Raw genomic sequence first — 14,916 nt, forward strand, 5'->3', positions numbered from 1 at the left:
GCAGACACTTGTCGTCAGCCTGAGCTGCGTTGAGAGGATTGCCCGGGGCTGACGGGCGCGGACAGCGGATCGTGGTGGGTGAGAACGCGAGCTCTCTGGACCCACACTGGTCCTGCCTCCTTTCCTTCCCTTGCTCTTACTTTTAAATACGAGCCCCTAGTCGCGTGTTATTTCCTTGAGAGGGAATATGTGTTGAATGTGCGTGAGCCTGTGAGACTGGATTGATCTATTCCAGAAGAGAAAGTGAAAATTTCAACGTTAATTCCTAACGTTTCACTTTCGGTTCTGAACGCTGACATTCAGGACTCAAGGGTTTTTTCCGCGTTATGATGGGGAACACCCAACAACATGCACAAAACTTGCAGTTCTCCAATTAAAACGGAAAACTGGGCTATTAGATTTTCTTCCTTTTGACCTAACACCTGTCATTCTATTGTTTATAACTAGGCGTACTTTTGAAGACCGCGATTTAATTTTTTTTTTTTTTTTTTAAATAAACGTGTCTCACTATGTAGCTCTGGCTTGGAATTCTGTATGTAGATCAGGCTGGCTTCAAACTCACGGGAGATCCTCCTGCTTTTGCTTCCCTAGTTCTGGGATTATAGGCGTGCAACAGTATGGCGCAACGGTGGTTTATTTTTTTCTTTGTTTTTTTTTTTTTTTGTTTTTCGAGACAGGGTTTCTCTGTGAAACAGTCCTGGCTGTGCAGGAACTCGTTCTGTAGACCAGGCTGGCCTCGAACTGGCAGAGATCCGCCTACCTCTGCCTCTCGAGTGCTGGGATCAAAGGCGTGCACCACCACCACCCAGCTGGTGGTTTAATTTCTTTAAACATTAAATCTTATGTTAAACCAGTCATAGTGGCTAACGCCTTAATTCTGGCATTTGGGAGGCAGAGGCAGGCCAGTCTCTGTGAGTTCGAGGCCATTCTGGTCTACATAGTGAGTTTCAGGACAGCCAGAGCTAAGTGGTGAGACCCTGTATACTGTTTTGTGTCAACTTGACACAAGCTAGAGTCATCAGAGAGGAAGGAGCCTCATGAGTTCCAGCAGTAAGGCATTTTCTCTATTAGTGATAAATGGAGGAGGGTCCAGTCCATTTTGGATGGTGCCATCCCTGGGCTGGTGGTCCTGGGTTCTATAAGAAAGCAGGCTGAGCAAACCAGTAAACAGCACCCCTCCATGGCTTCTGCATCAGCTCCTGCCTCCAGGATCCTGCCTCGTTCTTGTCCTGGCTTCCTTCAATAATGAACAGCAATATGGAAGTGTAAGCCAAATAAACCCCTTTCTTCCCAACTTGCTGTATGGTCACGGTATTTCATTGCAGCAATAAAAATCCTAACTAAGACACCCTGTCTCAGAAAAAAAATCTTATGTGATGCAGACCTGGCAGCAATGTTGGGACTCAGACAGGAGTTGTGATAATCTTGTCTCTTTTTTCAGACAGTGGACTGGTTACAGTCTGGAAGGTTGTTTTCAACCTTCTAAATAGCTAGGTACCCATAAGTTATCCCTGCCACCCTCCTTATGAGGTGTCAATGATCTTTTTCTTAGAATTTTTGTAGATGTCAGTCCTGTGTCTGGTGGATTAAGTGACTTGTGTTTGCAAAGCAAATGCTCCTAAGTGCTGCTGTGCCTTGCTGTGAGGATCAGTTTGTGAGTGACTAAAAACACACAGCTCACACACATTCACTGTTCATTCTATTCCCCATCCTGACGACCTGCTTCTCACTCCCAGACAGATCTGAGCATTCTTTCAAAAGTGTGATTACTGAGCCGGGCGGTGGTGGCGCACACCTTTAATCCCAGCACTTGGGAGGCAGAGGCAGGCGGGTCTCTGTGAGTTCGAGGCCAGCCAGGGCTACCAAGTGAGCTCCAGGAAAAGGCGCAAAGCTACACAGAGAAACCCTGTCTCGAAAAACCAAAAAAAAAAAAAAAAAAAAGTGTGGTTACGGAATAATGCTTAAGTCACCACACTTAACTTAAAATCAGATGGATTATCTTCAAGAGGCTGTAGAGTATTAGCCCTCCGTAGGGGGGGAAAAAAGAAACATTTAAGTTATTAGTCCATACATTTTTTTCCACTCTGAAATTCATGTTCATTAGTAAGGAGTGAGTAACTTCCTCCTTTGTTTGATTTGGCAAACCTTGAAACACTTCACTGCGCTTCCCAGCTGCCACCGGCTTTCAGCAGCTTCACCCACCCCTTGGAATAGCTGTGTTGGTGTGGGATGCCATAGCTCCTATGTAGAAAAGAGAAGTTACATGCTGAGGACATGCAGCAAGGGGCTGTGAGACAATACAGAGTCCATTTTTGTAGGCAGATGTCGCATGCCAGTTCTGGCACTGGCTCATGCGGTTTTCAAACCTAGAGCCTGGGTTTCCCAGCTGTAAAATGATCTAGCCACTGTTAGAATGAATAATAGATGTTGATGTGCTTTGTGCTCTCAAAAGTACCAGTGAAAACAAAAACAACAGACCATGTGAGCGAGGTGTGATAGCTCATGCCTGTTATCTAGGCGCCGTGGAAGGAAGCTAGGGCTTTGAGCTTCAGGGCAGCCTGGGCTACAGAGTAAGGACCTTGTCTCAAAACAAAAATAAAACAACAAAATGTGAAATAGTATAGTTCTGTAATTTTAATTTTATTTATTTTTGAGAGGCTGGCCTGGAATTCACATTGATCTGTCTCTGCCTCCCACGAACTTAAAGGTGTGTATCACCACACCTAGCTAACCCTTTAATTTTCGGAGTTCAACTATACAAACATTTATTATTGATAATTCGTAGTTCAAAGTAGCTTTTCTTTGTGCTTAATTACCAGAGTGCTTAGTCTTTGGTTTTGAGTTAAAGCAGCCAAAAGTGTGAGAGAATTTACAAACTATATATTGGATTGCTTAAAAGATTTGTTTTAAAATAAAATTATCAGCTGGGCGTGGTAGTGCACGCCTTTAATCCCAGCACTTGGGCGGCACAGGCAGGCGGATCTCTGTGAGTTCGAGGCCAGCCCAGTCTACAAATTGAGTTCCAGGACAGCTAGGGCTGTTACAAAGAGAAAGCTAAATAAATAAATAAATAAATAAATAAAATAGAAAATAAAATGAAATTATCTTGTATTTTATATGTATGAGTGTTTTGCCTGTATGTATGTCTGTACACCAGAAAAGGCCCTTGGATCCCCTAGAACTAAAGTTACAGATGGTTGTGAGCTGCCTTGGGGTGCTGGGAACCAAACCCAGGTCCTCTTGAAGAGCAACCAGTACTCTAACCCTGGAGCTGTCTGGCCCGGCCCCTTTCCTTATCTTTCTGAGAATAACATCAGGGTAAGACATGGAGAGTAGAGCATAGGCCTAGCATGTGAAATACCTTGGTTTGCTCCCTCCTTCCACAGGAAACAGGAGCGTAAACTACTCCTTGCTACATATTAGCAAGTTTGAAAGAGACCTTTTAAGCTGGGTGTGGTAACTTACACGCCTTTAGTCTCAATGCTAGAGAGTCATTAGCTGGTAATGGACAGAATGAGTTCCAGGACAGACAGGGCTACACAGAAAAACCCTGGCTTGGGGAAACAAAGAAAAAAACAATAACAAAAGAAACATTTTATATTGACTTAAGTGTAATTGGATACAATAGCTTATATTAAACTGACAGAGGCGCAGAGGGGAACCCCACTTACTTTGCAGAACACCTCAGTGGATTAGGTAATGTGTACAGCATTTTCAAATGTAATGTGGGTTTTATTGATTTAGTTTTCCTCTCAAGGATGGCGCAGAAGAAATATCTTCAAGCAAAATTGACCCAGTTTCTAAGGGAAGACAGAATTCAACTTTGGAAACCTCCATATACTGATGAAAATAAAGAAGTTGGTTTGGCCTTAAAGGTATTTTTCTTTTAATATGTAAATCTTCTGTACTGTCATAACTTCTTAGTAAATACTATTCTGAAGTCACCACAAGTGACCAGGACAGCTGTGAAAACATTGAGAAGCACCAAAACCTTTAGTAATGAACAAATCTCATTTAAATTTAATTTAATTTTTAAAAATTAAATTTAATCTTTTTCAGCACTAAAGGTAGAACCCAGGACTTCACACATGCTAGGCAAGCTTTTTGTTTGTTTGTTTGTTTTGTCGAGACAGGGTGGGTTTCTCTGTGTAGTTTTGGTGGCTGTCCTGGATCTCGCTCTGTAGCCCAGGCTGATTAGGCAAGCTTTTTACCACCAAGCCACACCCCAGGCTGTGACTGGCATTTCATTCTTATGAGAATGCTGCCTGATTCTCTGGGTATTGTATTAGTCACCTTAACTTAGCTGGGTCAAACTAAGTTCTAAAGAGAAAAAGGTTATTGGGTTCATGGTTCTGAAAGTTCCTCAAGCTTGAGTGGTCGTGAAGCCTCAGGACTTTGGCAAGGGTAGCACACTGTGACAAGCCTCAAGGCAAAGAGGAGGACAGTGCTGCCAGTCCTGTGAAGTACAGCACACACACTCAGTACATGCACAGCAGGACCGTCTCATGATGAGAGCAGCAGATGACTGCAAACCAGCCCTGGGGAGGTTAGAGTGAGCTCCAGCCTCTCTGAAACAGTTTACTGTGAAGTAGTGTGGGAGCCAGCAGCAACCTCAGACTCCTGCAAATCACCAACCAGGTGTGAGCCAAACTCACAGCTCAGGCACATCACCCAACACACATATATCTCAGAGCATCCCCAGTGGTGAAGGAAATTTCTCACCTGAACCAGGAAACTGAAAGGAAGGATGTGGTCCTCAAGGACCTCACCACCACCGGCCAATAGTGCCACCCTGGGCATTAAGCCTTTAACTCAGAGGCTTTGGAGATATTCAACCCTTGGCATGTATGTGCTACTTTTAATGCCTTCTGAACTTGCTGGCTATGGTGTCTTGGCTTGAGAACTAGTGAGACATCATAAAGACACTGGCCTTATTTCCAGTTCCTGTGAAAGCTAATATCAGGAGCATCTTGCATCCTAATGAGGCATGGTGGCCCTAGTAGCTTGGGGGAGGGATGGTTGCCAGAAGGAAGAAGCCTTGACCCTTTCTGTCCCACCCTCCAGTCACAGAGAGGAAGGGCTAATCATGGCTTTCATCTCCAGTGGCACGGGATTTAACCAGTCAAGGCTGATAGCAGGCCTCCATTACAGATATGTAAATGATGGGCTCCAAGATTCCTACTCCAAACACTTAGGAGCTGGGAGGGTAGGTAGCTCACTCTGGGTAGGGACATCCCCCAGGGCCCTTGGGAACCTCACACTGTCCCTGTGATCTCTATTCTCTTGTAGCCTTGGTGGGAAACTAGAATCCCAGAACTTGTTCTGAGTTCTGAGTCATTGTAGCAAACTGTCAAACATGGGAACCCTGTACTTTGTAGCCAGTCAGTGAGGGTTACCTGGAGACCGCATGCTTGGCACCTGGTGCTGGACATGAGGGTGCACCCTGAGACCTGTGGAGTGGAAGCCTGGGTAGTGATTATCAAGGGCAAGTTGAACTGTTGAGTTAATGTCAGCATCACCAGCTGTGGTACTTTGAATGTCATTGGCCCCATAATCTCATGCCTCTCTATTGAGAGGTGTGGCCTAGTTGAAGGAAATATGTCACTGTGGGGGTGGGCTTTGAGATCTCTTTTGCTTAAGCTTCACTCAATGTCACAGTCCACTTCCTGTTGCCTTTTAATGAAGATGTAGCCAGCACCATGTCTGCCTGCATGCTGCCATGCTCCCAGCCATGATGATAAGCTGCCACCACAACTAAATGTTTTCCTTTAGAAGAGTTGCCATGGTCATTGTGGCTCTTCACAGTAATAGAAACCCTAACTGAGATACCTGCTATCGGGAGAAAAATATGCCCTTCCTAGGTAATTAGGTTTTGGTGGTTGGTAGGTTGGTTTGGTGTTCTGTTTTGGCTTTTTGAAACAGTTTTTACACAACCTAGACTGGCCTCAAACTCTAGGACTTGGACTCCTGATCTCCCTTCTCTGCCTCCTGAGTGTTCAGATTGCAGATGTGCTCTACCATGCTCGGGGGCATTAGAATTTAGATTTTTTTCTACATTTATTTATTTTTAAAGATTTATTTATTATGTATACAGTGTTCTTTCTGCATGTACACTACAGACCAGAAGAGGGCGCCAGATCTCGTTATAGATGGTTGTGAGCCACTACGTGTTTGCTGGGAATTGAACTCAGGACCTCTGGAAGAACAAGCAGTGCTCTTAACCACTGAGCCATCTCTCCAGCTCTCTCCAGCCCCCCCCCCCACATTTATTTATTTTATATGGGTGGTGCATATGGGGAATTGGAGGACTGCCTTCAGGAGTCAGTTATCTCCTTCCACCATGTGGACTCTGGAGAACGAAAGGTTCTCAGCCTTGGTGGCAGAGACCTTACCTGTTTGAGCCATCCTACTGGCTCTGAAATTGATTATTAAAGTATTTTATTTTTAAAACTTTCATGTTTTGTAGTGATAAAAATGATATGTATTTCTGGGTTAAAAATAAATAGAGCTGAGCCTATTGGTAAACACCAGAAATCCCAGCACTCCAGTGGCTGAGGCAGGAGGATTACCAGGTCAAGGGCAGTCAACTTGTGAACACAGTCATGCCTTCACCACTGGGGATGCTCTGAGATATGTGTGTGTTGGGTGATGTGCCTGAGCTGTGAGTTTGGCTCACACCTGGTTGGTGATTTGCAGGAGTCTGAGGTTGCTGCTGGCTCCCACACTACTTCACAGTAAACTGTTTCAGAGAGGCTGGAGCTCACTCTAACCTCCCCAGGGCTGGTTTGCAGTCATCTGCTCTCATCATGAGACGGTCCGTGCTGTGCATGTACTGAGTGTGTGTGCTGTACTTCACAGGACTGGCAGCACAGTAGGCTTGCGCATACCAGCATCACTATAGACATGCAACATGGACATTAAGTGGCCACTTCCAGGTATGGAGAAATGAATGGCTCAGCAGTTACGAGGCTCACAACTGCCTGTAACTCAAGCTCCAGGGAATCTGTTGCCCTCATCTGGTCTCCACAGGCCCCTGCATATACATGTATACATACATATATAAATAATGAAAGTAAGCCTTTTTTAAAACAACCCCTTCATCACTGGGGAGAAGGAATTTTTTAGTTGCATTGTGCATTGTATCTTATGAGGTGTCTGACTTACATTTGGTCCATCATTGATCAAAGCATAGTTATGTAGCACGTGAGTATTCTTAAATACAGAAATATAAAGAAGATAATTTATGCCAGGTGGTGGTGGCCCATGCCTTTAATCCTAGCACTCCGGAGGCAGAGGCAGGCTGATCTCTGTGAGTTCCAGGCTAGCCTGGTCTACAGAGTGAGTTCTAGGACAGGCATCAAAACTACACAGAGAAACCTTGTCTCAAAAGACAAACAAACAAAAGACAGTTTTATAAACCAGACATGGTGAGCATGCCTGTTTTAGCACTCAGGGAGGATACAGGAGGATCAGAAGTTCATGGTCATTCTAGGTTGGCCTCAAATTTGCTATAGGTAGCCAATGACTATGTAGCAAATTTGAGACCAGCCTAGAATATATGAGATCCTATCTCAAAGAATATATATATATATATTTTAAAGATTTGTTTATTATGTATACAGTGTTCTGTCTGCAGAACACTTCTGTATCCCTGCAGGCCAGAAGAGGGCACCTGATCGCATTATAGATGGTTGTGAGCCACCATGTGGTTGCTGGGAATTGAACTCAGGACCTCTGGGAGAGTGCTCTTAACTGCTGAGCCATCTCTCCAGCTCCAAAAAATATATTTTTAAAAATATAGTAAACATTGGGGTTGGGGATTTAGCTCAGTGGTAGAACGTGCCTGCCTAGCAAGCGCAAGGCCCTGGGTTTGGTCCTCAGCTCCAAAAAAAAAAAAAAAAATAGTAAACATCATTGATATGGGTATATTCTTCCCATCTCTTCCTAATGACTATTTAAAATGTTTTATGAATAGGACTTTGTCACCAAAAAAACAAAACCCCTCAACAACCAAATAAAAAGGAAGGTTATTTAATCTGTCTTGATCTCACACAGTTTGAAAAATTAGAATATTTTTTTCTGTTTTAAATTTTTTCCCATCCAATGACAGTTTTAAAAGGTTTTTACATTTTTATGTGTGAGTATTTTACTGCATGTATGTATATGCACTTCATGTGTGATTAGTACCCTTGGAAGTCAGAAAGAGAGAGGACATTGGATCCCCTGGATCTGGAGTTGCAGACGGTGGTGAACTACTATGTGGGTGTTAGGAATCAAACCCAGGTCTTCTGTAAGAGTAACAAATGCTCTTTACCACTGAGCCATCTCTCCAACCTCCACGACTTAAAGAAATTGTGTGTGTGTGTGTGTGTGTGTGTGTGTGTGTGTGTGTGTGTGTGTGTGTGTGTACATGCATAAACCACGGCATATTTGTGGAGGTTAGAAGTCAATATGGGACTTGGTTCTCTCCCACCATGTAGGGCCCAGAAATTGAACTCGAGGCGCTAAGCAAGTGCCTTTACATGCTGAGCCATCTCGACAGCCCTAGTTCACTGCTTCATAAAGTAATTTCTTAATATATTTAGGTCACAAGAGTCTCAGCCCTCCTCTCTGTCCCCCTGGAATAGCCCAGTTACTCTCACTTTGCCTACCGAGCCTATTTTCACTGTTGTAAATGTTTTAATTTCTCTCTGAATCCTCCCTGAAAGCCGAGATTGCATTTCAGTACAATGGCGGCTTCCCTTGTTGGAGGAATGTCACTTTGGGGATTTTTTTCGTTTACTATTCTGCACTGGCACTCTGCTGAGCTGCAGTCTCTGGTTTCCCCTCATAGGACCTTGCTAAGAAGTACTCTGACCGGCTAGAGTGCTGTGAAAATGAAGTGGAGAAAGTAATAGAGGAGATCCGTTGCAAAGCCATCGAGCGTGGCACAGGGAATGAACACTTCCGAACAACTGGGATTGCCACAATTGAGGTGTTTCTGCCGCCAAGACTCCGGAAAGTGAGTAACTGCCCAGGGCGCATTGAGACCCGCTTAGTGCTGTGATCAGGTTTTGGTGTGGGTTTGTTTGGTTTGGTTTTGTAAATCTACAAGCAGAGTGCTTAAGGAAGTCCGCATGTTGAATGATTGATGATGCAGACTTACCCTGGTAGATTTAAGGTAGGCTTGTTCAAAGCATCAGTCACAGAAGTGGGCATGATAGTGCACATTGTAATCTCAGCACTTGGGAGGCAGAGGCAGGAGGATCCTAGAAGTTCAGGGTTATCCTCAGCTGTGTAGTGAGTTTCATGCATATCCAGGCTGCATGAAAAACATGCCTTAAAAAACAAAACAGTGTCACATGGGCCAGTGAGATGGCTTAGCAGGTAAAGACTCTTATCATCAAGCCAAAGACGGGTGTATTCCTCAGAACCCAAGTGGTAGAAGGAGAACTGACTCCTACAGGTTGTCTTATATCACAAGTGCTCTGTGGTGTGACTGTGCTGAATAAATAAATGTCATTTTAAAAATGAAAACAAACCCTCATGTACAGAGCTGTATGTTAAGTTTGTACCCTTTCTAGTTTAATGCTTACAGATACTGACAAGTAGGGCTAGAGAGATGGCTCAGAGGTTAAGAGCACTGGCTGTTCTTCCAGAGGACCTGGGTTCAGTTCCCTCCTGTAGCTTCCTTAGGCATTGCACACATATGGTGCACAGACATACATGCAGGCAAACACCTATACGTGTAAATTAAACGTGAAGGAAAATAAACTTTCAATATCAAGAAGTCAAAGTAGACAGCATGGAGGGCAGGGGGTAGTCGGCTGAGTGCTGAACAGGGTTGACCTGACCCGAGTGTATGGCCCCCTGTCGCAGGGCCTCATCCTCAAGTACTACACGTCTGGCTTGTTTTCCTGGTAAGCACTTTGCAGCCCTTCTCAGAACCACACAATGTTGACCATTCTCAGAAGTGAAAGTAGGTACTTCAAAAATGTGTACATGGGCAGGTGAGATGGCTCAGCAGTTAAAATGCTTGCCAGAGCCCAGGCGATGATGGCACATGCCTTTAATCCCAGCACTCAGGAGGCAGAACCAGCCTGATCTACAGAGCAAGTTCCAGGATAGGCACCAAAACTACACAGAGAAACCCTGTCTCAAAAAAAAAAAAAAAAAAAAACCAGAAAAAAAAAATGCTTGCCAGAAAGCCTGATGACTTCATTGTGATTCCCTGGTAGCCGCATAAAGGCAGAAAGAGAGACCAGATACCACAACCTTGTCCTCTGACCTCCACATGTGTGCCATGGCACACCCACATGTCCCCTCTGTCCCATCATAACAGACACATACACACACACACAGACACATACACACAGACACCCACACACAGACACACACACACACACAGACACACACACACTTTTTTTTTAAAGCAAGGAAAAACAAAGCACTTGTATATGGGACTGGAGATGTGGCTCATGTCAGTAAAAGTGCCTGCCATGCAGCATGAGGACCTAAGTTCTGATCCCTAGAATCCATGTAAAAAGCCAGGTATGTGAGGGTTCCTGGAACCCCAGCCCTGGGTGGTACAGGCTTACAGGGATGTGGATGGATCCCTGAAGCTCATTGGCCAGTGAATCAATGAGAGACTCTATTGAAGTAAAAAAAAAAAAAAAAAAAAAAAAAGAACTGTGAGTCCAAGGCCAGCCTGGTCTACAATGCAAGTTCAGGACAGTCAGGGCTACACAGAGAAACCCTGTCTCGGGGAGAGAAAAAAAAAAAAAAAAAAAAAAAAAAAGGAAGGAAGGAAGAAGAAAAGAAAGAAAATGCAGAAAGTAATCAAGACCCCTCCAGATTTCCCACATGTCACACATGCACATCCACAATAACAAGTACAACCACCACACACCAAATATTATTATAAGAATAAACTGGTGAGCATTCACAGCACCATTCATAATGGCTAAGGTAGAGACAATCTAACTTCCATCAGTGGGTGTGTGGATAAACAGATACACCCACACCACAGAAGACAGCTGGTGGTACAGATACACAATACTAATAGTTTATAATATGAGCAAACCTCAGAAACGTGCCAAAAAAAAAAAAAGGGCCTGATGCTATATGGTCCTGCTTCTGTGAAGTATCCAAAACAGACAACTTTGTAGACAGAAAATAAATGGTTGCAAGGCTGGAAAGTAGAGGGATGGAGTGTAGGGCATGGTGCCTGGTAACGGATGATGATGGGAATGTTCAGAAATTCCATTAAACATTTTCTTCTCTTAAGATTTTATTTTTAGGGGGCTGGAGAGATGGCTTAGAGGTTAAGAGCACTGCCTACTGTTCCAGCGGTCCTGAGTTCAATTCCCAGAACCACAAGGTGGCTCACAGCCATCTGTAATGAGATCTGGTGCCCTCTTCTGGCCTGCAGGCATACTTAGAGGCAGAATGTTGTACACATAATAAATAAATACATCTTTTTAAAAAAAGATTTTACTTTTAGTTATATGTAAATATGTGTCTCTGGGCTTGTGTATGTAAATGAAGTACCTCCAGAGGCCAAGAGTAAATTGTATCCTCTGGGCTAGAGTTACAGTCAGGTGTGAGTGGATGCTGGGAAGTAAGCTCAGGTCCTCTGTAAAAGAAGTATATGCTGGCGGGGCGGTGGTGGCGCACGCCTTTAATTCCAGCACTTGGGAGGCAGAGGCAGGCAGATCTCTGTGAGTTCGAGGCCAGCCTGGTCTACCAAGTGAGTTCCAGGAAAGGTGCCAAAGCTACACAGAGAAGCCCTGTCTCGAAAAACCAAAAAAAAAAATAAAATAAAATAAAAAAATAGTATATGCTTTTACCACTGAGCCATCTCTCCAGTGTTATGAATTGTGATTATAATGATGGCTGGCCATGTGACAAGTCCCACTGAGCACTCCTACCTATTGCACTCAAGGTCACTCTATTGGTCTGTGCTGGACTGTGTTCAACATGCTTCCCTGTACAGGCAGTACTTTGGTTCTTAAGTGGAACCCCGAGTTCACATCCTCTGACAGCACCTCACAACCTCACATGCAGGGTAGCAGTTCAAAGAAGTGTCACACTCAAGTGCATTTTGTTTTGTGTCATTTTGCAGCAGGACAAGAAAAGCTTGTTGGAGACCCGCTTGCATGTTACTGGTAGAGACCTGAGGTCTAAGTGAGTATCTGAGCTATGTCTCCCAACAGGTCTGCCCCTGTTACCCTGGTTCATTGAATGCTCTCGAGCTGTCTTGTAAGCTGGCCCATCCTCCCCAAAGAAATGAAACCTGGAGGGTGGGACAAGAAAGAGGTTTTGCTGGCCTCACCCTGCTGAGTGAGAGGCAACATGGCTGCCTGGGTGAGGCCTGCTCATGGGAGCTTCTTGAATACAGTACAGCTTTCAGAGGGTTGCAGCTTGGGGCCCACAGAGGAGGTGCCCAACTTGTACCTGAGTGAGTGGCTGAGGAATTGGAGGAGCCGTCCTTGCACTGAGCAGAGCATGGGTTTCATAATTCCATTCTTTTCAGCACTGATCACTTGCTCTGACCTTCAGCAAAGGCCAGCCGCCCCAGGGGTTCTTCAGCTGATTGTCTCATTGCTTTAGCTTCCATCAGGGGCACTGGAGAATGAGGAAGCATCACTCATTCAGTGCCCACAAGCAGACAGTGGTACAGGATAGCAGCCCTAGTTACAGGCTTCTCAGAGGATGCTGGGTAGTATGGCAAGGATGGTTTTTGACACCTGCTCAGATGGACAGCCCTGTAGTCCTCAACTTGGAAATGAGTTTAGAAAGGGCTTGGCTCGCGGCTTCCAGCAGCCGCTCACTGTACCAGCTTTACTGTAGTCGTGCTTACTGGTCAGTAGGTGGAGAGCCTGGCTGTTTCTGAGTAAAAAGATAGAAAGTGGCCATCATGATCCAAGTCTTCATAGTAGGTAACAAATAACAAATCTGCTTTCCTGAAGCTTATATTGTGTTTACTTTATAGAATAGCTGAAACTTTTGGATTTCAAGAAAATTACATCAAGATCGTAATAAATAAGAAACAGCTTCAACTAGGTATGTCATAGCAAAGAATGCATCTGATATATAAGTAGTTCCTTTCCATTTTTTATATTTTTTTTCTTGCTTTTCCTCTATTGAAAATTTCCTGGCCTTGTTGCATTTATTATCCAAAATCAATTAAAGTTTACCATAATGAAAATGTAAAGCAGAAAAGAACATTCTAGTAAATATTCACTGGCTCACTCTGGCTAGTGGGGAAGAAAGATGTTCATTTCAGTGACACAGAATGTTCCAGAATGAAAGTCTGTACTGAGAGGAGGGTCTGGGTTACTCAGAGTTCTCTCTGGTAAGAGAGATGGCCCTGAGAGAGACGGATGGACAAGGCCATTTTGGAGAGCGCCACTGACAGCCAAGAGAACTGAATGTGGGGTGGAGGGAGAGCAAACGGACCCTGTGAGTCTTCTAGCAGTGAGTCTCAGCCAGGGAAAATTTCACCATCCAGGGTACAGTTGACTTGGTGAGGAGACAATTTGTTTTTGTTTTTGTTTTTTTGTTTTTCAAGACAGGGTTTCTCTGTAGCTTTGGAGCTTGTCCTGGACTAGCTCTGTAGACCAGGCTGACCTCGAACTCAGAGATCCGCCTGCCTCTGCCTCCCGAGTGTTGGGATTACAAGCGTGTGCCACCACCACCTGGCCGAGGAGACAATTTTGATGATAATTAGTTGGTGATGAGGGCTACATTCCTATCATTTAGAGTCCAAATCAGAATTATTGCTAAATGCCACACAGTCCCCACAAAAGCCACCTGTCACAGACTTCTGCCCAAGATGTTGAGTGCTGTTGAGAAGTCTGTGAAAATGAGCCTTGTTTAATATGGAGTTTGTCCTCCAAGAAATGGAAGCCACTGATACTACAGAGTGGCACACAGGGGCATGTATGGCTTACAGACCAGTGGCTGCAATCTGTAGGAGGCATGAGTGGAACCAGAGAGACATTAGCTCTTTAGCATTTCAGGTGGTTCATGAGATCTCATAGATCTCTAGGGAGAGTCCATGGAGCCTCAGGAACTTAAGTTCACCTCTCTCTCTCTCTCTCTCTCTCTCTCTCTCTCTCTCTCTCTCTCTCTCTCTCTCTCTCAGCTTTTCACGACAGGTTTCTCTGTGTAGTCCTGGCTGTCCTGGATCTCTGTAGATCAAGCTATCCTCGATCTCACAGAGATCCCCTGCCTCTGCCTCCAGAGTGCTGAATTAAAGACATGCACCGCCACCTCCCATCTAGGTTTCACATTTCTAAACATTGCCCTTCATAGTCTTTCAGCACCTCCAGTTGTTTCCCTTGTATATTCACATGTCACAGCTACCTTTTCGCTGACATCCCATCCCTCTGTTCTGCTCATCACTGGACAGAAATTTTTAATTTTGATGGTGTCAAAACCATTGCCTAGTTAGATTTTGTGTTTGTTGAAGAAATTCTTCCTAAGCCCAGAACCATAAGGGTATTCTCCACTTGTACACCAACATGTTCCTTCATCCTGAAGGCTGAGGATCAGCTTGGGTCCCATTTAGTGTCTAACAGCAGGAAGACACTTGATGTTGACCTGTGACCTTTACACCCAGCGTACACAAAAATCTAGTAAGGTGGGCACGCCTTACTAGAGGTGGGACTTCCTCCCTTGCCACTTCCTTTTCCCAGGTGGATCTTGATTTTTGTATTTGAATGTTAAAATGGTTGTTGTTTTCTAAAAAAGAAACACAGGAAGGGGAAACACTGTAGAAGGGTACAAAGAACAGAAGTGGGGGCTGGAGAGATGGCTTAGTGGTTAAGAGCACTGGCTGTTGTTTCAGAGGTCCTGAGTTCAATTCCCAGCAACCACATGGTGGCTCACAACCATCTGTAGTGAGATCTGGTACCTTCTTCTGGCCTGCAG

General features: G+C 44.5%; 1 protein-coding gene across 3 annotated transcripts in view; it reads left to right on the plus strand.

Annotated features, from left to right (window-relative positions):
- Nub1 (negative regulator of ubiquitin like proteins 1) overlaps positions 1–14,916 on the plus strand; it is a 33,579-nt gene that overhangs the window by 305 nt on the left and 18,358 nt on the right. Inside the window, exons 2-5 of one of the 3 annotated variants that reach the window (XM_028879528.2) lie at positions 3,745–3,875; positions 8,834–9,001; positions 12,104–12,165; positions 12,974–13,044. In XM_028879528.2, the coding sequence (XP_028735361.1) occupies positions 3,759–3,875; positions 8,834–9,001; positions 12,104–12,165; positions 12,974–13,044 (418 nt within the window). In that variant the 5' untranslated portion in view covers positions 3,745–3,758. The remainder of the gene's footprint in view (positions 1–3,744; positions 3,876–8,833; positions 9,002–12,103; positions 12,166–12,973; positions 13,045–14,916) is intronic. The other 2 variants (XM_028879526.2, XM_028879527.2) reach the window with 2 other exon arrangements.

The sequence above is a fragment of the Peromyscus leucopus genome, chromosome 3, assembly GCF_004664715.2.
Source record: "Peromyscus leucopus breed LL Stock chromosome 3, UCI_PerLeu_2.1, whole genome shotgun sequence".
NCBI classification, from domain to species: domain Eukaryota; kingdom Metazoa; phylum Chordata; class Mammalia; order Rodentia; family Cricetidae; genus Peromyscus; species Peromyscus leucopus.